We start from the raw sequence: 23,564 nt of genomic DNA, 5'->3' as shown, positions 1-23,564 counted from the left end.
GTCGAGCGATGCGCTGGGAGAAGGGCTCGAAACGGTGTGTTTTCGCGGTTTCAGTTCCTTTTTTCACAACTTTTGCGGGCTTTCCCCGCGACCCAGAAGAAGCTGCCACCATCCTGGCACACCTGGGAACAAGTTGCACCGCTTGAGACGTGAGATCCAAGCCGCTCGAGAAATCCCCGAATCTTCAAAAAAGTTCATCGGTCGCGGGTGTAGTTTTCTCCGTGCGGAGATAGCGCCGGGCTTAATTTGTGCACGTACTAACCCTTTTTGGATATGATTTGTTCACGTGACGCTTGTGGCCCAAGCTCCTTACGTTTTATCCAAAGGCGGATGATGGCAACGAATAACTATCAAATGACAGCCATCTGAGTGGGATCTGAAGCATTTTCTGTGGCTCACAAACTACTAGTACTAACGCGAGTGTTAGCACTCTAGAAGTAGTTTCTATGGTGTTGCTGGTTTGACATCTCAAGGAAGTTACTTGTATGCTACTCGATCTACGGACATTGGCATTCACAGCATGCTTGCTTCGCAATAATCTACCCCATTGAAATCAGCAGAGTGGCTAGATAGACACCCAAGCGTCAGTTATGGCTTCCAAAATGTAAGTAAAACCCACTGCGCTTGTACTTGAAGTGTAAGTGACGCTCACACTTTTCTTTAGCGTCGTTGTTGGGAACGTGAATTGTGCCCTGCGAGAGGTCTTCACCAAGCTCGCTAAGCTGCAGGTGAAGCAGAATTTTTCGTTTGCTATTGTTGTTGGGGATCTCTTTGGGGATTGCTCCAGTGAGCAAGAGTTGGATGAAATCTCCGGCCTTCTACAGGGGAACATCGCCGTCCCCTTGCCAACTTACTTTACTATCGGCAGTCGTCCTCTTCCAACAAGAGTGATCGAAAAGATTGAATCGGACGATGAAGTCTGCCCGAATCTATATTATTTAGGAAAGCGCGGCACTTTAAAAACTTCTGAAGGTATTCGACTGGCGGCTCTTGGAGGAGAGCTACAGAGCAATCCAACTTCGGATCTTAAGAATACCGGCAAGTACGATCCTCACTATACAGAAGCTGATGCTCGAGCTCTCTTTGGCGTCCACAATGCCGACGTCTTGATTACCAACCAATGGCCCAAGGGTATCACGACCGGGTCCAAGGTATCTCTGCCAGAAGGCACAGCTGTTCCGGAGAGCGTGCAGTGCGTTGCTGATGTCTGCTCTACGCTGAAACCTCGTTATCATTTCTCGTCATCAGCCGACTTCTTTTTCGAGAGAGAGCCTTTCTTTCATATGCCTACTGAGGATGCACCTGATGAGAAACCTCTTACGCGCTTCATCAACCTAGCATCTTACAGCAAGACCACCAAGCAAAAATGGATGTATGCCTTTACATTGGATCCGAAGGCTCCTGTTCCGACCTCTGTCCCTGTAGGGGCTACAGCTACTCCCTTTTCAGCCGTCGCATCGAAGCGTGGGGCCTTGCAGAGTCAAACCGAATCATATCAGCGGTTTGCTCGTGAGGATAACCACCAACGACCGCGCAAACGTGCCAGGGGGCCTCCTCCCGGTCCTGGTGAATGCTTTTTCTGCTTATCAAACCCCAATATCGCGACACACCTCATAACGTCTATTGGGAATGAGTCTTATCTCACAACAGCAAAAGGACCTTTACCAACGCCACAGACATTCTCTCACCTTGGATTTCCCGGGCATATATTGATAATTCCATTTACACACTCTCCAACTTTCAGCTCCATATCCGACTCGGATTCCCGGCTGGGCACCTACAATGAAATGCAACGGTATAGATCATCCTTACATGCGATGCTTCGCACACGCGCAAAGGGCGAGTTGGGTGCTGTCACATGGGAAGTTAGCCGCGGAAATGGCATCCACATCCATTGGCAATTTCTGCCGGTGCCCTCAGACATGGTCAAGAATGGCCTGGTAGAAGCAGCGTTCAAAGTCGAAGCAGAAAATCTGAAATACCCGAAATTCGAAACAACGTCCAATGATGAGATCACTCCACCTGGAGACTCTTTCCGTGTCTGGATATGGACGCCTTCAGAAACGGGTACAGACACAGACGCGGAGGCGGGGGCTAGCGGTGAAAAGAAGGGCTCAGAGAAGAGCTTACTGCTTCCACTTAGTCCCGATTTCCGCTTCGACCTCCAGTTTGGGCGGAGGGTCATGGCCAAGCTTCTGCAGTTGGAGAAGCGGATAAACTGGAAGGACGACATTCAGTCCAAGGAAGAAGAGACAACTGACGCAGAGAGTTTCAAGCAGGCCTTCAAGGAGTTTGACTTTTCCCTTGAGGAATGAACCAGGACCCAGTTCATTGCCTTGATCATGTATAGTACTATATTCATTTGGTGTTGATAGAAGATCTATGTCTTTCATATCCTTGTCTCTCTGAGCTTCAAAACAGCGGCATGAGAAAGGAATCAAAACATCATAAAATACGTCATGCATTCTGCTCGTTCTACTACCAATTCAACAATCTCGCCCCATCTACAGTAAAGCCTCTATTTATGATAGGCAGCAGAATTGAAATAACCATAGAAATAATACCATGAGAGGGACAATCGCAAGGTGGTTCCCTACCGCTGCATTCCGGGAACAGAATTGTTGTCTCTTGTGTAAGTGAGCCCCTTTGTCACGCAATCGTCGTGTTGGTAATTTGAGCACAAAACGTCAAGTTAAGAACCTTGGAGGTTCGCGTGACCACTTCCCAACTAACTTTCCAGGTTAAAATCCCTAGTATTATTTTATACCTATCTTCTCGTCTACCTGTTCTTCATTCGATCATCATCTTGTCAAGCTAATCCCTGGTACCGAGTCCTGAGCAGTTCTACTTCATCCCGGAAACACATTCCTCTTAAGTACCTACCTATCCACTCAGAAGAAACAAACGGTATACCCCATATTCAATTCCTCATATTCGACCACTTCCAACTAACAAGCACAACCTGAAGAAAGAAACCAGACAGACACAAGTCTAAACTTTACAACATGGCAGAACCAAACGATCCCCTTCCCCAGGGATCTCCAGATTCCGAACCCTCGCCCCTGGCAGCCCAGAATATATCTATCCTGGACTCCGCCTCGAGCACCATTCGCCCCCGTCGCAACACGCCAATCACCAGCACCGCGGCGTACGCTTGGCTCAACGTACAGAGTCATCTGGAATATTATCAAATGTCAGCCACGCAGAATGCTGTAGCGGATCTTAAGCTTGCGCCGTCGAAAGATGTCGTCGGTCAGGTGAAGATAGAAGCTGTGAAGGAAGTAGCGGGAGATGGTATGACGAAGATCGCTTGATATGAGAGCTACGCGAAGCTTTGTGTGGGGTCCAGAATGATCTTTCGCGCAGATAGTCTGCTATCATGGTTACGGGCCTGTCAGTGATGGGATTCAAGACTGACTGTTGCTCGACTGGGTAATAGTTATGGAAGAAGGACCTCACGGAACACACAAAGGTATCTATGGGATTAGGCCAGTCATCAGTTCTCACGGAGTTTTATTACCTGTTTGGTATTGACATTATACGAAGTCATGAAATAGCAGCGGGAAATGCTATCAAAGGCAGAAACTTTATGGTTTCTTATTCGTGTCCATCATACATACATGTACTGTATTTCACTAAGAAGTTGTCATGAAAAGAAAAACAAAAAAAGCCATTCGATACTCATTCCTTCCTCCTTTCGGCCCGATCCTTACCCAATTTGACTCTTACTCTTTTGAAGGAGATTCAAGAAAAAGCAGAATTGAACGCATCAGCAGCAGCCTGACCAGAAACACCCGAGGCCGTCGCAGCCGTCTTACCAGCATTGCACTGGTCAACGACATCCTGACTAGCCTTGCACTTGCTGCTCAGTTGGCCGCAGATAAAGTCAGCGATGATAGCGATGTTATCTGCTGAGCCATGGTTGAAAGTAGCTTCATCTTCGGGCTCGAAGGAGTCCTCCGTACGACCATCGAAGCCAGGTCCGAAGACAATGAGCGGAGAGCCGCCAGCACATGAGCCCAGATCACCCGACACGGTACCTGTAGGGACAGCAGCAGCCACATTTTCAGTAGCAGTAGAAGTAGCTGTGTTTACTGCAGCGGTCGTGGCAGCCGTGGCTGTCGCGGGAGCAGCGCTTGCGGATGAAACAGCAGCATTGATCTCGTCTGCCGTAACGTCAGGCACCAGGAGATCCTGTGTGAAGATACATCCTTGAGCGTCATTCTGGTCGTCACCTGGAGTATGCGTTAGAATATCTGGGGAAGAAGAGAAAAAAAAAAAATCGCTGCCATGGTGACTTACAGGTGTTACCGGCTGCAGTAGGGTCACCGATCTGACCAGGGGCAAAAGTGCCACTGTCAATGGCCTGTTGAGGGTTACCTCCAATCGAGGCAATCTGCACAGCCAAATTCAAAGCAATCTGCTTATTCGTAGCAGCGGCGCCATCGGAGGCAGGGTCCTGATGCTGGGAGAGAGCAGCAATCTCAGGATTCGTAGCAGTCTCGTTGCAGAGGACACTCTTGAGACCCACGGAACCAGTGTTTCTCTCGAGAGTCCGGAAGATAAGAGCATTGGTCATTCCATCGACGTCACCAGCAGCCTTGGCGTTGGTGAAGGCCTGGTCAGCGACATCTTGCTGAAGGCAGTCGAGATTAGTGATGGAGCCAGCACCGGCCGCAGCAGCCTAGCTCGAGTTGTCAATATGTTACTACTCTCAGTCCAGAAGGGGGTCAAACATACTGCGTTTCCCAGCAGCGCAAAGACAGGGTCCTTAATGCCAGCAGGGTTGTTCAGGTTCAAAGAACTCGCAACAGAAGTAAGGATCTTTTCGTGCGAGTGTTCCTGTGGGACCTCGCGGTTCACAAGGTTGCTGATATGGCGTGAATCCAGCGGTCGAGCAGTAGACAGGGCCGCGAAGGCGAGAAACTCGAGAATCTGAACAGACTTCATGTTGTTTTTGACAATTCTCTTCGGTATGTAGGAGAACAGTTCGTAGCACGTCGTGAGGTTGTGTATATATATACAATGAAAAGAGGGCCGAACAATAAATTGATATCAGAGACCAGCTCTGAGACGATGTGAATATATCCCAAGTATACTTGTTGCTGAGCTCGTAGGCAGATTTCAACGGAGACAGAATGTCCAACGAGTGGCCGATAACTGGGTAAAGAACGGACGAAAAAAGCAAACAAACGAAAGTATAAGCGACTCTGTCAACCTGCTGGAGGATGATCAAGAGAAATCAAAGCGAGACCCCACGGCCATTATATACAAGATAGGGCTTCCCCAAGACCGCAAGCTAAATAGCCTCACATACAACTCAAACTGGTAAAGGGACAGAGACCCTGCGCTTGGACTGACTCCAAGGACATGGTCGTCTCTACCTGAGGCAATGATGCGGCCTACTCTGGCGCCGGTCATATTCTATAGTGGCCAATCGCCAAAGCCTCTCATCATTCGATGCTCTTTTCCTATAGCATTGAGGCTCCTAGCAGCTGTATGGTGTGCATAGGAGAGCCTCCTGGTTGAAAGATGAGGCAAAGTGAAGACGCCAGGAACCATCACGGACCATGTTAGCTCTATTCTATGGAGCCAACCGAGCTCGATTCATGCGAAACAGGCAGACTGGACTCTCGAATAAGAACACTGAAGGAGTCGAGGTTCGCTAAAACGTGATTCCAGACTTTCCTGCGACGTCGGGTGTATCGCGCTCGTCCCAGTTCGCCCGGACCGGCTGGTCTCACTGTCGATCCGGGCTAGGCTCTTCACAACCCTATCGAAGTCGCGCGACGAGTTCGTTAGCAAAATGCCAGAGTCATTTCCCCATTGGGGATAAAACCACGGATTCTGACCATATTATTCAGCAAGTGGTGTTTCCATTCATGGTGTTCCATGGTTGTTTCGGGCAGAAACTGGTGATTGTTGATCTCAAACAGGAGATCCTCTGAACAACTTCGGCACTGTTAGTTTCCGAATGGATGTCTGGGAGTGATTTTCGAAACAACACCAAAGCTGAAGATTCTGAATTCATTCAAATTATGGAATGGTCGTCATCCGATTCAGTTAGCCATTCTTTCTTTCATCTAGTTCCCAGTTTGGGACATTGTATAGTGCTCTCAAGTTTCGCAACTCAGCCAGACCCAAATAGCTATGGCGATGACATACGATAAAAAATGGACTTGTTTCAACCCCCATACAAGCAGTATATTTTCCCTGGTTAGTTAGTAAGTTATCTCCTATCTCCGTCTATTTACCGCTCGGCGCTGATCCTTTTCCATAAGTAAAACAAGGCAAGAATCAGACTCGGGTATTCCTGCGGCATATGAGGACAGTCTTCTATTCAATCTGCCGAGTTGAAGAGCTACATGCGCCCTGGACTCAACTAACGCTAACGGAAATTCTTATTTCGATCCATGCTGATAAATATTGAGAAAGCTGCTACAAGGACAGCGCCTGGTAAGTTAACTACTAGTCCGCTACCAGATCATCCGAATGGGGTTTCGTATTTTGCCCCATGTACGAGTGCCTACATTGGAGAACAAGCAGCAAGGCAGAGAACAGAGAATCTTTAATTCAATTCAATTCATGGATCTTCCAGGTCCCAATCATGCCTTCTGAAACAAAATACGTAAAAGCCGAATCGCACATCTGATGCGAATCGACAAAAAAGAGGCACTGGATATCAATCAACGATGAAGAAGGCGTCTTCAAAGGCTTCCTCGACTTCCACGGAGAAAAAGTAGTAGTAGTAAGACGCAGAAGTTAGTTCATGGTGCAGAAGAAGATAAAGCTCCAGAACTGGGCTCCCAAGGTGTATGTGCACTGGAATTCACGTTTTCGAGTCCCTGACTCCGACAATAAGTCCCAACATGAATAAGTAACCCAAGATGCGAGACCCAGATGCAGATGCAGAAAGGTCACGAGGGACCGACCATGGATCCAAAAGAAGAAGAAAAGATGAGCCATTGTCAATCCAATCCAAGACAAAGACGAAGTTGGGGGAATCGAACTGAAGCGATGAAAAACGTGATGAAGAAAAGCACGCAAACATGTCAAATGTCAGCAGGAAAGAAAGAACACCAAATATGAACCGCATACGGGCATCGAGTATAAACGCATCTTGCCATCATGCGATGATTCCACTTCAAGGGCAGGGTATCAAGACGGTTTCGTGTTTGTTTTGTTCCTTTTCACGTCATGGATATATAGTTCAAGACTCGTTGCTCTCTCGCTCAGACATTTCTCCACACGTTAATAGCGGGTTTGGGCCCCAGGTCTGGGTCCCGCCTGGAGCAGACTTGGGGGCCTGCCCGAGTCATATTCTTCATCTGAATGGGCCATTCCGATATTCGGGGGCGGTGATGAAGGTGCAGGTGGGGAGTATGCGGCGTAGGCTTGTTGGGGTTGTTGATATGTTGCGTAGGTGGGCTGCCGCTGGGGCTGCTCAGTTGCATAAGAAGGTGTATTCTGGTAAGGTGCCTGTTGAACAACGGGGAGAGATGGCTGACGCTGCTCAGGAGTGAACGCATGCGGAACAGGACCAGGAGCAAAGCCCTGCTGTGGTGGCTCAGTAGTATAGGATGGAGGCGCAGTGTCAGATGCATATGTTGGCCGTCTCTGCATTCCTCCATATGGAGGCTGCGCTCTGGGCGGCGAGACTGGCGACATATTCTGTCCATATGGTTGTGGACGATGGAAACTGGGAGCTCTCTGACGCCGATTCTGGTAAGGCGCGTCCCCTCTGAGCTCGGGCTGGGGGATGTAGGAATCCACAGGTGTTCCGTATGGCCTGCCAGGCCCAGGAGAGCGCGATTGCTGCGGTGGATATGCTACGCCGACGCTCGTATCCAGAGGTGGTCCATATGGCCTGCCAGGTCCAGGAGAGCCCGACTGTTGCGGCGGATATGGTCTGCCAGGCCCAGGAGAGCGTGACTGCTGGGGATATTGCTGTGGCGGATATGGCTGGACCTGTTCCATTGCTCGCTGCGGGGGATGATACCCAGGCTGAGGCGACGTCGGGTGTGAGGGAACCTGGTTATATCCTCCTGGGACCTGTCGTCCCGGACCATGTACCATATCAGTTGGTTGGGTAGACGGCCTGAGCTGGTCCATCTCAACATCCTCTTGAGGACTGGTGTCCTCGATCTTCCGCGTCAGCGCAGTCTCCCAGCTGGGCATTGGAGGCAATGCATCATCGTCCACTTTCTTGGATGGTGTTTCAAACGTAGCGAATTGAGCGACATTGGGAGCGGCTTGAGCACCGCGATAAGTAGGCGCAGCCGGTGCCTGATAACCCTGGGATGGAGGCGGCGGAGGTCGATGATACGAAGGATCATCCGCATATTGCGATCTCTTTCCTCCTCCTCCCCCTCCACCTCCTCCCCCTGATGGACAACAACAACTGCAGCAACGCAGACATCCCGTACAACACTTAACACCACAGCATATACAGCTAATCAGACACCACGCTATAGCAATAAGAATCGCTGCACCGACAACTATACCAACAATGACCGGCCATCTAGGTGATAACAGTCAGTTTCCATTACACGTCAAAATACAACGGGACATAGTCTGGGGAGATCTCATGAACATACTTGCAATAAGCCTTTTGCATACACTTATCCCAACTGGAAAACGTCGATGGTGCGCTCTCAACATCAGACGCGATGTTCCGCACCAACAGCAGCGGCATTGCGCCCACCGGACCCATGACTGTGGAGAGTCGGTAACCTTTCTGTTCCTGAATCCAAGATCCTAAAGCCAAGATGACCCCGAATAAAAAAAAAAGCTTCGGCTCGATCTTCTAAATCGACCCCTAGGCAATAATGCAGATCCTACTCCTCAAATTCTACAGCGTATTGTTTCCCTTATGCTGGGCCTCCTCTTCAGCGGGACCGATCGAGATGTGATATGATCGGGCAGATCTCCACCGGAAATGTGAGCTGTGTAGAAGCTATCCACACCGATCGCGACGCCGATAGGGTACCAATTGAGTAGATCGCCGATTTGAACCTTTTGAGATCTCCCTGCGATCGAACGAATCGCTAGTATCTCTATCACCGGGATCGGTTCATAACGAATTAAGCGCCGTGGGGAAAGAATAAAAAAAAAACCAAACAGAGAGACGGAGACGCAGAGCCAGGGTTGATTGCGCAGTTCGGCTTGTGAAGGGAGAGGTCAACAAACCCGCGCGCGGGTGAAGGGACTTGTGTTTCAGATGGTACCAGATCGAAAGGAAATGAGAGCTTTCAAATAGAAACAAGGCGCAGCAGTGCCAGCAACACTTGTGTTAAGTTCGAAGACGACGCAGATGATTGCGAGTTGTAAGTGAACGACTAACACGAGCTCTTTTCTCAAGAGAGCTGATGGTGTTTTTTTTTTCCGGGGAAGCACAGCCTCCTTGGTGTTTGTAACGCAGGAATGTCGCCAAGCAGTTTCGCAAAGGAGGGTCAGTCAGTTAGCTGGGAGGAATGGCTTCCAGCATCAGAAATACGAAGAGAGAGTGAAGAATAACAACAGCAACAACACAGTCGCATCAACGACGGGAAAATCAATTCATGAACAAGAGAGAGAGAGAGAGAGATACTAAGGGGGAAATTGAAAAAGTCACGTCAAGCAGGAAGATCATCACGACCAGCTGCCGTGTGAAATCGCTCACCTTGCTTTTCTTGCCAGGGGTAACTAATGAAGATTTCCCCTCTTCTGCCTCGGCGAGGGTTTTGGGGCCGCAATCAGCAACTACTAATTACTTAGTGACCGCTACTAAGATACGATAGGGATCGAAACGCCAATTGATTAATCCCCGCGCCCTTTATTTTTTTCTTCTTGTGTGGCTTTTCGACTGGGCTTAGCAATCGAACCATGGCTTGAAAGTTGAAGACTCTACGTGCATCAATCAATGAGAAGCTCAAGCCAAGCCACATTATTCGCGCCTTTCAGAGCGTATCCATCATTATTCCTTCTCTGGGCGCGCCATGATTTAAACTAGCGGTCCTGGCGCGATGCATACACGGAACGCCACTCTGCCTTTTTCGCTGATCGCTAACTCTGCCGGTCTTCTCTGTCCCACAAGCCAGTTCCAGCAATTGGGCGCTCGGGGTCCGTTTTGGCGCCAAAGATCTAGTAAGCGCGCGCGGTCTGTGGGGAATTTGGACTTGGAGTAATACATATCGCATTGAGATCGTCCATGGGAGAAAAGTTTGCGTTTGAATTTGGAGAGGAGATGACTAGTCTGGTGTCTGTCTGGAAGGTTGCAGTGGGTGAGAGTTGTGGGTGTCCGGTGAGTTTGCGGGTTACAGCGCTTCAGTGTTGAGACGAGTGTCGTCGATTGTATTATATATACATGCTGGAGGATATTCTTACGGGCCATGGACCTCAATGAATCCAAGTATGCAGATGTGGCGTTGGCGATATGTGATTTCGTAGACTTGATTCCCTAGACACAAGACACAAACACAATAAAAGTGATCAAACGGAGCCAGAAGGGATCGACGATAGAAACATTGATCCTAACTCATGGATATCGAAGGATTATGAACATGAACCGGAGATGTGCAGTCTTTTTATTTGAAACAGAACGCGAATTGATCATAAAGCCAAACCTCAAATGTAACACCGACCGAACCCGAAGATATGCTGAGAGGACAGAATGCCGCCAGACCGTATGCCATGGACTCGTAATAATATATAGGAGAAGGAATGTCGTGAACGTAAATGGGTGTTTTTGGAAGGAGTGCAGGTCGAAATCCTCTCGACCGTGATATTTTTCATAGTTTTCATTTTTTCATCTGCAAAAGATGCCAGGCCACTGCAGGAATTTCACTCCTTTGGCGGAGGAGGTCCCGGAGGAGGTGGATATACCGGGTCCCCAGCATGGTAGACATTCGGCGGCGGTTGCAGCTCAATGCCACTCTGCTGCTGTCCACCAAAGTATCCCTGTTGCGGTGGAGGTGCGTAGTACGACGGAGCAGGTGGAGGGTTCGGCGAATACTGCGGTGGCGGGGGATAGTTTGGATCCGGATAATACTGTGCTGGAGGAGGCCCTGGAGGAGGTGCCATCCATGCCGTGCCTGGTAGAGGATTCTGTCCGTGTCTGCGGCGACGACGGGCGTTGACGCATCTGTCACGCGAGGGTCAGTATGAGTTCCTGTCTACTGGAAATATAGACCATCAAAGGATCGAGTCACACATACGTGATAACGAAGAAGACGATAAAACCAAACGCAACGATGACCGCGAGGACAACCCATCGGCCCCAGTTCGACCACGGTGAAGAGCAGTTGCCGCTGTCATAAAAACCGCCGTCACTGTGAAGGTGTATGCGTTAGCAAGATGTGATCATCTCTAGCTCCGATCTGCTCCAAGAGAAGGATAATAGATTCGCCATCGGAGGGTCAGTGGCTGGAACATACCAATAATATTGACGAGGTAATAGGACGCCCATCGTGGATGCTCGTGAGGCTGTACGGAATAGCAGAGGTGCCGTCGACGATGCCTAGGCAGAAGGCAGAAGAAGCGTTGTCGATTGAAAAGCGAGAGAGATAAAGAGAGATAAAGACACCAGAGCTAGGGTGGAAAACTGATGATCCCACGCTCTCCACCAACGAATCGAAATCGCAATTCAGGCGATCGATCAGGCGACAGTGATTGTTCTCAGAAGCGCTGCGCTCTCAAGCGAGGGAATGTGAAGGTATTATTAGTTAAAGGCTGAGGCGTTGACTGTGGCGGAGCCTGACTTTCCCAGCCCTTTGACTTCCGGATGCGTGGAGTTTATTAATCACCCCCGACATCCGGTTTGCTCTTCCGCGCGTATCTGTTTGTTGGAACCAAGTTATTCTTATTGCCAGGAACCGAAGTCTGGGTAATATTATTATTAAATAACTAATTGTTTGGGGGCCTTTCGATCTACTATGTATCATATCATATGCGATACACCGCACTTTTCACTTTCGGTCTAGCAGTTCCGAGAAAGGGCTACTCGATGGTATGTCGATTAGCAAGCTCCAGCTGGGTCTACTCTAAAGTACTAGACTATGCGCCCACAGTGCCTTTTGAGGCTTTGACTATCGATGGGGGAATGGGGAATGGACGATCACAGATATTCTAAAAGAATCACATTGTCTCTCCTCGTATTGTCGGGTCAGGTTGGTGAAGAGTGCAAAGGCCATCCATCACTCTGTGTAAGTACAGAGAAATTAGTCAATCCATCGCTGAGAAACATCTGTCTAATTATATCATCCCTCCCAGGTCGTGCTCGAAACCCTCCGAACGTTCCGTCGCCAACATGATATCACGATGCTGGTCAGTGTGTCTCTTACGGCCCCAGTCCTGCTGGATACCCGCGAGACACCGTCGCGAGACCGTCTGCTTTAGTAGCATGCAAGGATCACTGATCCCCAAGGTTGCCGCCACACCCACCAGCCCATCTCTGGAAGGCTCATGGAATTCCACTTCTGCCGCGGAGGCTTTTGGTGGATGAAGCCCAGCCACAACTGTCCTCAGCGCCGTAACAGGAGGGGCTCATGACCGCATATTATTACTCTAGACTAGCATCTAGATGGACGAACGCGACAGAGACAGCACGGGTGAGAGTGATCGCCCCAGACTGCAAGCAGAGTGCCCCGAATGGCCGAGTTCTGGCCCCCCAGGGATCGCGTGTGCAACAACCAGCCAGTGCTGGCCAGAGTCTGGTACGCAGGGCTTAGTTCCCGTCTTTCCATATGCAATGCCAACGCATCACTTGGTCTGTGTGGCCTCATGGTTGCTCGCGATTCAGCCGTATATATTGAGAACTGGCGCTGTTGTCGCTCCCTTTTTCTATCAATCCAGATCTTTGGCGGTGATATCTCACCTGCTTGAAGTACTGATGAAGCCTGGCGCAGTATTCTGGTCTACACTATTCTATACTGCCCGGTCGCGTTGTCGATCGTCTCCCGATGGGGGCTCCCTTCGGCAAAAAACTCCTGGGTTGATACGAGCAGCGCCCCGGCACGAATGCGTGAATGGTTCATAATAATAGTAATGAGAACAACCGCGTCTTGGTTTTAAAGCAACGTCCCCCAGGATTTCTTTTACTAATTGAACAGTCAAAAGCCCCGAACTCGTACATACTGACTTGGATCATTATCTGACTGAGCCAGTCATACTAACCTACAATCTGTCCCGAACACTCTTCTTCGAATCATTCGCCTGGAGAAGACTGAAAACAAAAAAAAGCTAACTTGCTTACAAGGTCAAAACGAGCGATCAAATAACAGAAATAAACAGGAAAACGTTTGCCGTGAATCCGAGAGCCATACCCAAAGGTGGACCACCATCGCTGGTGGGCTGTTGCCACCCCATGCGTCTTTGAACATGATCGTCAACGTCATTAAAACCGGGGCGGAAGCAGACATAAATAGAGAGATACAGGAAAGAAACAAGGTCGGAGCCATCTACGAGACATCAGCCCCAAACAAAGAGGCAACGCTCCCCCTGTGGCCGCCGCGGTGTTGATACGCGCACGTGATTCCCAGCTCATCTGTTCGCTCGGGCGATCAACCAATGCAGGACCGCGTCGAGATTCGTTTCCTCTTTGGCGCTGATTCCATAGCAGCTGACCTCACGATGAGTGATCGATTTTAGATCCATGGCGTCAATCAGTTCGTCGACAGACAGCTTGTCCGGCAGATCAGACTTGTTTCCAAGAACCAACAGCGGGATGCCATCAAGACTGGGTTTGCTCAAGAGCTCATGCAGCTCTTCGGTCGCGACCGGCAAAGCGGCCTTGTCGGCAGCGTCGACAATATATCTGTTGTGAGACCGTCAGCACAGGGAGTTTTGATCAGTACGGAAAAGAATGTTCATACACGATGGCGTTGACTCCACGGCAATATCGTTCCCACATTGGCCGAAAGCGTGGTTGACCACCGAGATCCCAACTAGGAAACCGTCAGATGGAGGGTGCTCGCAAGGCGTCGAAGAAACCAACCATTTCAGAGTGACATGACCCTTTTGGACTCGTTTGGTATTGAAACCGATCGTTGGAATGGAACTACAGGAACTATAGTTAGGTCTGAAGATTGAAGACGCAGGCAAACATACTCCACCGTGAACTCGCCGCCCTGTTGCGCTTTTCGTTAGTCTCGCTCGAGGACTCCGCAGATCAGATCGCTCGAGAACTCACCGCCAGAACTCGCAGCAGGGAGGATTTCCCGGCGTTCTGGAGTCCTATCATGGTCACATCCATCTCTGTCGCCCTGTCGGCCCCAAAACGGCGTTCTCAGCAAGCCGAACTTTCTTTCTGCGGGGACGGGCCGCGACGGAAGCCCACTTACCAAAACATCCTCAGGAGCCAGTCATAGATGCTCCGAAAGATTCCTGCCATTATGAGTGATGTCCGGACGGTCTGACGCAGACCGCGCGAGAAGCCAGTGGAAGGGAGCAAGAAAAGAAAAAGCGAAAGGAGAAAAGTCTGTGTGCGCGAACCGGTCTCGCTATCAGAACAGTAACACCCCGGGTGGACTGGGCTTGGGGTAAGGGCTGGTGCACAGATGCTGGAAAAGAGGGTGAGGATCTAAGGCTATTTCAAGCGGGGGTAGGGCGATGGAGGCCACCGCCGCATGTACAAGTACAGAACGTGCGTAGAGAAAGGCAGACCGGACGAGAAACGGCAGCCTGGAGGTGAAGCGGGCTGAGGACGAGGAAAAAAGGCGGCGTAGAAATAATGGATGGAAAAATAAACCTAGGATCAGCAACAAGATAGGCGGAGATTGCAAGACGTTTCGCGACCAGCGCCAGCGGACATCCGCTCTGCTTGGACGGGCCCTCTTTCTAATTGACCGTTCTTCTGTTCTGCGATGAAACTGAACACTGCGATCTATGTGCACACATGACCGACGACTTGCGCCGTCCTGGAGGGGAGAGCGCTTAGCTTCTCCCGGGGGGTTGGACTTTCGGCCGTCTCTGTGTGATCCTGATCCTGGCTGGCTTCAGCTGCTCAGCGAATATGAATTCTTTCTTTTCTGTTTCTTTTCTTTTCTTCACCCGTGCAACGGGCGCGTAACAGTTGGTAGTAGCCGGAGTTCTCCAGAAGAGCCTCTGCAAATCCGTGAGAACCTGCTGGATGGCAGCGCGAGTGTTGTTCTCCGTAGGCTTCTTCCTGGGCCGTGAGCTGCACTTCTCGTCTGGCTGGCCAAAGAGAAGGGCGTTTGATCCCTCTCGAGGTCTGAGGGGCTTGCGGGCGCTGGCGCTGCGACGGGCTCAGGCGCTAGATCTAGCAGACGGCGAGACGCCCGAGGTCAACGGCGCTAATTAATATAGCTAGACAATAATTCGATAGATGATTGTTCCTACGACATTGTCGCCGGTCTCTGGGGGCGACTTGGCTAGCCGTCGTTGGCCTGAGCCGATGGCCTTACCGCCTCAGGCATACAATGTTATATTATGTAATACAGCCTATCAGCACGTGATGATAGTATCCCGGCTCCACCGAAAAATTTCCCCGGTCTTCAATTTGAATTAGAGAAGAACTGGCACTTGCTCCAGCAGACACCACCGCCAGAGCCTGTGTCGTCTGTCCTGTTCCCGTACGGTCGGGACTGAAGACAATTTATTGTTTGATTGCATTGACCAGGTTCTGGAACGGACTGCTGGGAGGTGTTACTCACAACTGGTGCCGCAACCAGTGCTTTGCGATATCGCGACTCGTTTTTCTTTTCTCTTTCGAACCCTATATTCAACCGACACCATAGACCACCAGCATGGCTCCCTCTGCCACAGACACAGAGTGGACCGTCGGGTTCGATACTCTGCGTCGTGAGCGCCTCTTCAGACACCCCCCAAAGGACAAGACGGCATTTCCTTCTCTGGCCGCAGCCATCCGACCGCATGTCGATTCTTTCAATGCGCTCTTCGAAGGCACCAAGACCCTGGAGGCTGCATTGAAGGATATTGGCACAAAAACCTTCCTAGACGGCTTCCCGGAGACCGCTGAGCAGCGAAAGGTCCGGCTGGCAGAGGGCAGAAAGGCCCCAAAGCGGAACCGTCTCAATGTTCGCGTCAAGGAAGTGTTTTTGGAAAAGGCTGTGCTGCCTCCCTCGAACAAATTCACGACCCGTAACCGAAACATCTATCCAGCGGAATGCCGTGAGAGACATGCTACCTATCGAGGCAAGCTGCGCGCAAGGCTCGAATACCAGGTCAACAATGGCGACTGGCAGGAGAGCATCCGGGAATTGGGTCAGGTTCCCATCATGCTGAGGGTAAGGAGCCATCGCAATATTCCTTTTGGCGCCAGTGATCTATTCGATGCTGACCGTAACAGAGCAATCGCTGCCACCTCGAGAATGCGACTCCGCAAGAATTGGTTGATCATAAGGAAGAATCGGAAGAACTGGGCGGTTATTTCATCGTCAATGGTAACGAAAAGCTGATTCGAATGCTGATCGTCTCCAAACGCAACTACCCCCTGGCTATCATCAGAAACTCGTTCGTGAAGCGTGGTCACACATACACCAAATTCGGTATTCAGATCCGATCGGTCAGACCCGACCAGACCTCGCAGACCAACGTCCTCCACTATCTGAGCGACGGAAACGTAACCTTCCGTTTCTCGTGGCGCAAAAATGAGTACCTCGTGCCGGTCATGATGATTCTAAAGGCTCTTGTCGAGACCAACGATCGCGAGATTTTTGAGGGTATCGTCGGAGGCTCCAATTCCAAGGGCATCAACAACACCTTCGTGACGGACCGTGTGGAATTGCTGCTGAGAACGTATAAGGGATACAATCTGCACAGCCGATCGGCTGTCCGTTCTTACTTGGGTGAGAAGTTCAGACCAGTCCTTGGTGTCCCAGAAGATATATCGAATGAGGACGTCGGAACTGAATTCTTGCGCAAGGTTGTCCTGCCCCATCTGGGTAACCAGAATGTCACCGAGGCCCAGGACCACGACAAATTCAAGATGGTTATGTTCATGATCCGGAAACTCTACGCGCTGGTTGCTGGTGACTGTGCCATGGACAACCCCGATGCCATCTCCAACCAGGAAATCTTGCTGGGAGGATTCTTGTACGGAATGATCCTCAAGGAGAGAATCGAGGAGTGGCTCAGGTCTCTCGGTCCTATTGCAAGAGATTGGTGTATGCGGAACAACGGCGCAAAGTTCACTGACCCGGCGTTCGAGAGGGATTTCCTCTCAAAGATTGTGAAACGCTCCAACGAGAACATTGGAGGCGCTCTGGAGTATTTCCTGTCGACGGGTAACCTCGTGAGTCCGACTGGTCTGGATATGCAACAGGCTTCGGGTTATACGGTTATGGCAGAGAAGATCAACTTCTACCGTTTCATCAGTCATTTCCGCATGATCCACAGAGGTAGTTTCTTCGCACAGCTCAAGACTACAACCGTCAGAAAGCTATTGCCCGAGAGTTGGGGTTTCTTGTGCCCTGTTCATACCCCCGATGGTTCGCCCTGTGGTCTGTTGAATCATCTTGCGCACAAGTGCCTTGTCGCAACCGATAATCTTGAGGTGTCACACTTGCCCAGAGTACTCGTCCAGCTTGGTGTGCGTTCTCATTCATCTGTCGCAGTCGATGAAAGTGTCGTCGTGCAGTTGGACGGACGCATTATCGGTTACTGTTCGCCAGAGCAGGCTAAGATGATCGCCGATACCCTGAGGTACTGGAAGGTGGAGGGTTCGCACAATATTCCCCGCGAGCTGGAAATCGGTTATGTTCCCAACTCGAACGGCGGTCAATATCCGGGTATCTACATGTTCTCCCAGGCGGCAAGAATGTTCCGTGAGGTCAAGTATCTGCCCCTGGAGAAGCTCGACTATGTCGGACCCTTTGAACAGCCATTCATGGAGATTGCATGCCTCAAGGAAGATATCATTTCCGGTCTTTCCACTCATATCGAATTCACTCCTACCAACATCCTCTCTATCGTGGCCAACATGACGCCCTTCTCCGATTACAACCAGTCTCCTCGAAACATGTACCAGTGCCAGATGAGCAAGCAGACTATGGGTACTCCTGGAACTTCCATTGCATACCGCACAGACAACAAGCTCTACCGACTACAGACAGGTCAGACGCCTATCGTGCGTCCCCCGCTCTACAATGCCTACGGACTGGACAACTTCCCCAACGGCACAAACGCTGTTGTTGCTATCATTTCATACACCGGTTACGACATGGACGACGCAATGATCATCAACAAGTCCTCTCACGAGCGTGGGTTCGGTTACGGTACGGTATACAAGACCAAGATCCATTCTCTGGATGAGAAGGACTCTCGACGAGGAAAGTCAAGACGCGAAGTAACCAAGCTATTTGGCTTCGCTCCTGGCGACCTGATCAAAGCGGAGTGGCGAAAGACCCTCGATGAAGACGGTTTCCCACACATTGGTGCTCACGTCAAGGAGGGCGATTATATTGCGGCGTGGCATAACGTCCGGTATGATGCTGCATCAGACTCGTACATAAATGTTGACGGTCAGACGCACTTCATGAAGTTCAAGGACGCCGAAGCGGGCTACATTGACAGCGTCCGCATCATGGGTGCCGAAAGTGGAACTGAGCCTTGCCAGTCCATCAGTGTGAAGTACCGCATTCCCAGAAAGCCTATTATCGGTGACAAGTTCTCCTCCCGTCACGGACAGAAGGGTGTCTGCTCTCAACTGTGGCCCGCTATCGATATGCCTTTCTCTGAGAGCGGTATCCAGCCTGATCTCATCATCAACCCTCACGCTTTCCCATCTCGTAAGTTGATCATCCCCAGGAAACCCCGTGAGAGGACATTCTACTAACGCTCAACAGGTATGACAATCGCCCAGATGATCGAGTCCATGGCTGGCAAGGCCGGCGCCCTGCACGGTCATCCCCAGGACTCGACACCTTTCCAGTTCTCCGAAGAGAACACGGCGGCCGACTACTTCGGCCACCAGCTCCGCAAAGCAGGTTACAACTACCACGGAAACGAGCCCATGTACAGTGGAATCACAGGTCGCGAATTCGCCGCGGACATCTACCTGGGTGTCGTCCACTACCAGCGTCTGCGACACATGGTGAACGACAAGTTCCAAGTCCGTACCACCGGTCCCGTCAACGGCATCACCGGCCAGCCCGTCAAGGGTCGTGCCAAGGGAGGTGGTATCCGTGTCGGAGAGATGGAGCGTGACTCCCTCCTCGCCCACGGCGCTGCATTCCTTCTTCAAGACCGTCTGATGAACTGCTCTGACACTCAACGCGCCTGGATCTGTCGCTCTTGCGGCTCTTTCCTCTCCGCCCAAGTCGCCGTCGCTAACGTCGGCTCCAACAAGGGCCGCAACCCCGGCGCCGCCGCTGCGGCCGTCAACGCTGCTCCCAACCAGCCCACTTCCACCGCGGGTGTCGGTGCCGTTGGCGGCGTGGCCGGCATCGTCCGCTGCAGACGCTGTGCGCGCGAAGCAGTCTTTGAGGACTCCCGCGCCGATATCTGGGAGGATGGCAACGGCAAACGCTTCGTTGGCGGAGATAACGTTACGGTGGTCGCGGTTCCCGGTGTTCTTCGCTACTTGGACGTCGAGCTGGCTGCTATGGGCATTCGGATGAAGTTCTGGGTGGAGAATTAACCTTAAAATAAAAAGAGAAAAGGCCAGGAGGCCACATAGAAGAAGAAAGGGAAAAAAAAGATTATATTCAATCACGCATGATAAGATAAGATGGTCCCCCAAAAGAGCATATTGGAAAGGTGTTTTGCAAGTCCTGATTTTTTCTGTCTTGCGTCCTGTGTGTAAGGAAAGTGTTTATTTGTATCTAGATATCTATTCGATCTTGCCAGAGCAGCAAAATCCCTCTATTCTAGTTTAAGAAAGATCTCTCAAACGCAGTAAGCACACACGAATGTGTTAGGTATTATAACATCAAGTGGACACCGGACAGCCTTTCGCTGGTCCCATCTCTACGTAGAACTAATACAACAACACAGGAACAATCCTCCGAACATTAGTCTCCCCGTCCAATGCAAGATGCCGTATTTCATAGCCATCACTTAAAATTTCATCAATCTCATCCCCCTTCCCCGAAGCATGAAGGATCCTCGCAATACTCGCATGAGTCTCTAACAATACCCGACTAGGAAGCTCGCAATCACTATACTGTTTGAAGGTAATAAACCGATCACCATTTGCATCCGGGACAGGTAGATCTCTTGCATACCTGCCCGGCAATTCCAAGGTACACGATGATCTTATACGTATGATCATCAGCCTAGAAAGTGAATAAGTAAGTAAATATTATCTCTTAATTCATGTCAGGAGACTGAATGCACACATACCGTTGGCTCCAAGGCCATATGTAGCTTCCCGAACTGCGTGCTAAAGATCTCCCATAGCGTCATGATGTTTCTTGTTTCGTTTGTCTGGTATGGGTCCATAATACCTGCGAGGGATGGAAAGAAGAGAAATAGAGAAGCCCATAGCTTGGACAGTCGATCTTTCTGTGAATTAATTTTAGAAGATGTTAGAGATCCAGGCAGACCAACAAGGAGTTCTCCTTTTTGGTCGACTGGCAGAAAGCCATCAGAAGATAAAAACCAAAGTGAAGTAAACGAACAAGAACAATACCAACCCGTTGACGATTTGAGCAGTGCCCTAACGCATATGGGATGATGTGGCACGCGCGAGTTTCTATGAAGTCCTCCTTCTGGAAGGTGATGTCGGGAAATCTGTTTTTAGCCTCAACATCAGGTAAGCGAGTAAGCATGCATCGATATTCGTCTCTTTCAGAACAGCGTTTTTCAACATCATCATCAGGCCGGGTTCCCTCCCTACTAAGAGGAGAGGGCTCTACCACAGGTGTCTTTGCTCCACAGGCTTTAACTATTAGATTAGGTCAAAATCAGCTAATTGGCAGGTAGATATAAGAATACTTTTTTTTATCAGAACAGAACTTACACGGAGCCAAAAGAGTCGTATACAGATAATCTGCAAGAGAACGAAGAGCACCAGCATCCTCAGATCCAGCAATATACCTGACTAAAACCTCTCTACCTTGATCACGGGGCAAATGATCAAGAAAACTCTTCAATATTAAACCCGTATCATCTGTACGTGAGCTGGGTTTAAACTGAGATAGTTTCTGCTCAGCTTGTTCTTCCAAGCCGGCTTCTGGAGAGAATGTTTTCGTTTCGATAATACCGGCCGTAAGCCCTGTCTCTTGTATTGTTTCGTCTATCTGCTTCACTTTTGCTAGAGCGTCAGAAGCAAGGAAGGGACGAGTACTAAATATATTGGTAGGGTTAGGAGGTGTTTTAGATAACTCGGTGTTTAGAGACTGTAACCGTGCGACCAGATCGGCGTCGTCGAAGTCAGACATAGCGAACGTGGATAGTGGTATATTTGAAGAGGAAAGGGGAGCTTTGAAGTATATTCCACTTGCAAGATCACTGCGTAAGCAAAGCTGAAGGTGACTCAAAGGATAATAATGGCTTTCTGCCAGTCGACCAAAAAGGAGAACTCCTAGTTGATCTGCCTGGATCTCTAGCAGATAAAATAACCCAAAAGCATGACGAAAAGGATGAAGAGAAAGAAATAGCGAGGGAAGTAACATGCAAGAAAAATGCAAAAGTCCCCTTAAAGGAGAATGTCACATAGTCACTGTGATAGATGAATGTCTCGCGTCGAACCAGGGAGGTACATACCGGGTAGGAGTAGTAGTATTCATTCACGTCCGCGGGGCATACCTGGTTGACCTCCCATAGGGTATAGCGATGTGCTAAGCTATGGAATTACGTACATAAGTGCAACCTTAGAAAGCAATTCTGGGTTAAGCTCTGCGACATGTACCTAGGTAGGTTAAGTTAGCTTAGTTGGTGCTGGTGGGAGCCTGGAGGCTAGATAGGAGAAGGAAATGGATTTTCTTCTATCTTCATCTCTCGCCTTTCGTGATCAAAGGCGGAATCTACGAATTCGCGTCTAATAAGACTTGCTATGCTCTCCCGTACGGTCATGTCATTCGTGTTGCAACAGCATGTGACACGGTATATATAAACATTCGTTTTCTACTAAGAATTGCGTTCTTATTAAGAAAAATAGCTGTATAGATTATACAGCATTGGTCATTCCTCTCATCTAACTATCCTGCGACATAACTAGAAAGAAACGGCAGGGAGGGAAATTTATAGCTCCGCCGTGACATTAGAGAATTCACCCTTCTCCAACTTCGTCTTCCAGAAGATGGGGTTGGTGTCGTCAAAGCCGTGGTGGACCCATCCTTCCTCCTTGACGTGGTACAGGTTAATGAAACCACCGGAGTACGCATCTCTGTGCGTAGCAGCCAGGATACTTCTCCTTCCGAGCTCCAGAGCCTCTTCGGTCGTCAGGTCGTAGCGGTACTCAGCGTCCAGCACACCGTAGGCGAAGGTCTGACCGGACCCGACACAGAACAGGTTGCCTGGCATCCGTGTTCCGTCGGAGTCGATGTAGTAGAGGGCAGGTCCTTCTTGCGGCGTCATCTGCAATGGATGTCAGTATCGACGGTGTGGAGACACGGAAAGCGGTTTGACATACGCCTGCCAACATGGTTCCCATGCTCAGTCCCATTCCCTTGTACGAGTAGGTGAGGTTTGCGAGGATCTTGGAAGCGGCAGCGACAGTGATACGGCGCTTGTGTCGCAGCTCTGTTGTCCCGTTAGGTTATCTGATATCTGGAAAAAAACGATAGAATATACTGACCATGAAGCGTGCACTGCTGACCCAAATATCGCAGCCAGTACTGGCAGTCCTAGTAACAAGCATACCCATCAGCGTCCCACAACCCACAATATCTTATATTGGAAGGTTGAAAATCGGAGTCCAAACAACATACCGCCGCACCACCAGCCATAGTGCCCAGAAGACCCGGGACAGGCTCGTCCTTCGGCCTGTCACTGTCCAACGCCAGACTCAACCGCGACACGGGAATGACCTTCTTCACTGTCTGACTGGCAATCCAGTTTCCTGCCGTAGCTCTCGAATCCGTAGCAACAATCTAACCGCGATCCATCAGTATTATATAACCGGTAGGGTAGCGGGGCCTAAAACGTACGATTCCATGCTGGAATCGGAACGCCAGTGTCGTCGTTCCGTGAGCGAGTTTTATGGGACAGCTTGGATTCGAGTGGTCATCTGTCATAGCACGAAGAAAGGCAGAGGACTAGATAGATGTCAATAACTGTCAGTCTATGTTTCCGTAATTGTGCCTTCCAACTGAGAGTAGCAGCCACGTCTGCAGGTTGGAAGAGTTGAGTCTGGGCGACCTACATTATCAACAGGAGGAAGATCGAACTTTAGAGATAGCGGTGGGAGGCTCTCTGTGAGGTTGCGCTGCTCTTCCTCTGAATAAGACTCATGCTGGAAGGGCGAGCGAGTGTACTGGGCGACTATCGTATCCATGACGGGAGGGACAAGCGCGGCGAGGATGGCAGGGAGAGGTGTAAAGACGTAGCAAAGAAGATGATGTACAGGCGACACGATGTAGTGTCTGGATTCGTGAAAGGAGACTGAATTGAAGCTCTAGCGGAGCTCCTGGTGATGCTGGAGCTCCGAGCTTCGCGTCACA

At 50.1% G+C, this 23,564-nt stretch overlaps 8 protein-coding genes across 8 annotated transcripts; 2 read left to right on the top strand and 6 right to left on the bottom strand.

Annotated features, from left to right (window-relative positions):
* Positions 1 to 348: 348 nt before the first annotated feature.
* On the top strand, positions 349 to 2,605 carry C8Q69DRAFT_126254 (CwfJ C-terminus 1-domain-containing protein-like protein). Its single transcript, XM_028625262.1, has 2 exons — positions 349 to 604; positions 665 to 2,605. The coding sequence occupies exons 1-2, from the start codon at positions 591 to 593 to the stop codon at positions 2,313 to 2,315; spliced, it is 1,665 nt and encodes a 554-aa protein (XP_028481180.1). The 5' UTR covers positions 349 to 590; the 3' UTR covers positions 2,316 to 2,605.
* Positions 2,606 to 3,602: 997 nt separating this feature from the next.
* C8Q69DRAFT_126250 (hypothetical protein) lies at positions 3,603 to 5,091 on the bottom strand. Its single transcript, XM_028625261.1, has 3 exons — positions 4,741 to 5,091; positions 4,303 to 4,684; positions 3,603 to 4,235 (listed from the first exon to the last, which is right to left on the bottom strand). Exons 1-3 carry the CDS (start codon positions 4,948 to 4,950, stop codon positions 3,745 to 3,747), a joined length of 1,083 nt encoding a protein of 360 aa, XP_028481179.1. The 5' UTR covers positions 4,951 to 5,091; the 3' UTR covers positions 3,603 to 3,744.
* A 2,160-nt stretch (positions 5,092 to 7,251) lies between these two features.
* C8Q69DRAFT_448407 (hypothetical protein) lies at positions 7,252 to 8,713 on the bottom strand (the record flags this gene model as incomplete). Its single annotated transcript, XM_028629285.1, has 2 exons — positions 7,252 to 8,521; positions 8,598 to 8,713. 2 exons carry the CDS (start codon positions 8,711 to 8,713, stop codon positions 7,252 to 7,254), a joined length of 1,386 nt encoding a protein of 461 aa, XP_028481178.1.
* A 2,108-nt stretch (positions 8,714 to 10,821) lies between these two features.
* C8Q69DRAFT_448406 (chitin synthesis regulation, resistance to congo red-domain-containing protein) lies at positions 10,822 to 11,446 on the bottom strand (the record flags this gene model as incomplete). The annotated part of the gene is made up of 3 exons (XM_028629284.1): positions 10,822 to 11,122; positions 11,196 to 11,309; positions 11,415 to 11,446. 3 exons carry the CDS (start codon positions 11,444 to 11,446, stop codon positions 10,822 to 10,824), a joined length of 447 nt encoding a protein of 148 aa, XP_028481177.1.
* Positions 11,447 to 13,266: 1,820 nt separating this feature from the next.
* C8Q69DRAFT_126133 (ADP-ribosylation factor-like protein 8B) lies at positions 13,267 to 14,737 on the bottom strand. Its single transcript, XM_028625260.1, has 6 exons — positions 14,319 to 14,737; positions 14,168 to 14,240; positions 14,086 to 14,105; positions 13,973 to 14,035; positions 13,851 to 13,922; positions 13,267 to 13,792 (listed from the first exon to the last, which is right to left on the bottom strand). Exons 1-6 carry the CDS (start codon positions 14,366 to 14,368, stop codon positions 13,519 to 13,521), a joined length of 552 nt encoding a protein of 183 aa, XP_028481176.1. The 5' UTR covers positions 14,369 to 14,737; the 3' UTR covers positions 13,267 to 13,518.
* A 705-nt stretch (positions 14,738 to 15,442) lies between these two features.
* On the top strand, positions 15,443 to 19,840 carry C8Q69DRAFT_439071 (putative DNA-directed RNA polymerase I subunit beta). Its single transcript, XM_028628597.1, has 3 exons — positions 15,443 to 16,244; positions 16,307 to 18,746; positions 18,804 to 19,840. Exons 1-3 carry the CDS (start codon positions 15,744 to 15,746, stop codon positions 19,595 to 19,597), a joined length of 3,735 nt encoding a protein of 1,244 aa, XP_028481175.1. The 5' UTR covers positions 15,443 to 15,743; the 3' UTR covers positions 19,598 to 19,840.
* A 96-nt stretch (positions 19,841 to 19,936) lies between these two features.
* Positions 19,937 to 21,341, bottom strand: C8Q69DRAFT_448403 (hypothetical protein; the record flags this gene model as incomplete). Its single annotated transcript, XM_028629283.1, has 5 exons — positions 19,937 to 20,122; positions 20,184 to 20,234; positions 20,302 to 20,463; positions 20,595 to 20,845; positions 20,921 to 21,341. 5 exons carry the CDS (start codon positions 21,339 to 21,341, stop codon positions 19,937 to 19,939), a joined length of 1,071 nt encoding a protein of 356 aa, XP_028481174.1.
* A 619-nt stretch (positions 21,342 to 21,960) lies between these two features.
* C8Q69DRAFT_482188 (nucleophile aminohydrolase) lies at positions 21,961 to 23,536 on the bottom strand. The gene is made up of 6 exons (XM_028631637.1): positions 23,267 to 23,536; positions 23,052 to 23,159; positions 22,833 to 22,994; positions 22,700 to 22,748; positions 22,535 to 22,644; positions 21,961 to 22,479 (listed from the first exon to the last, which is right to left on the bottom strand). Exons 1-6 carry the CDS (start codon positions 23,396 to 23,398, stop codon positions 22,144 to 22,146), a joined length of 897 nt encoding a protein of 298 aa, XP_028481173.1. The 5' UTR covers positions 23,399 to 23,536; the 3' UTR covers positions 21,961 to 22,143.
* Positions 23,537 to 23,564: the final 28 nt, after the last annotated feature.

The sequence above is a fragment of the Paecilomyces variotii genome (genome assembly GCF_004022145.1).
Source record: "Paecilomyces variotii strain CBS 101075 chromosome Unknown C8Q69scaffold_19, whole genome shotgun sequence".
Lineage (NCBI taxonomy): Eukaryota > Fungi > Ascomycota > Eurotiomycetes > Eurotiales > Thermoascaceae > Paecilomyces > Paecilomyces variotii.
Note: the sequence above shows the minus strand (reverse complement) of the source record. Positions and strands in the feature narration are given on the sequence as shown.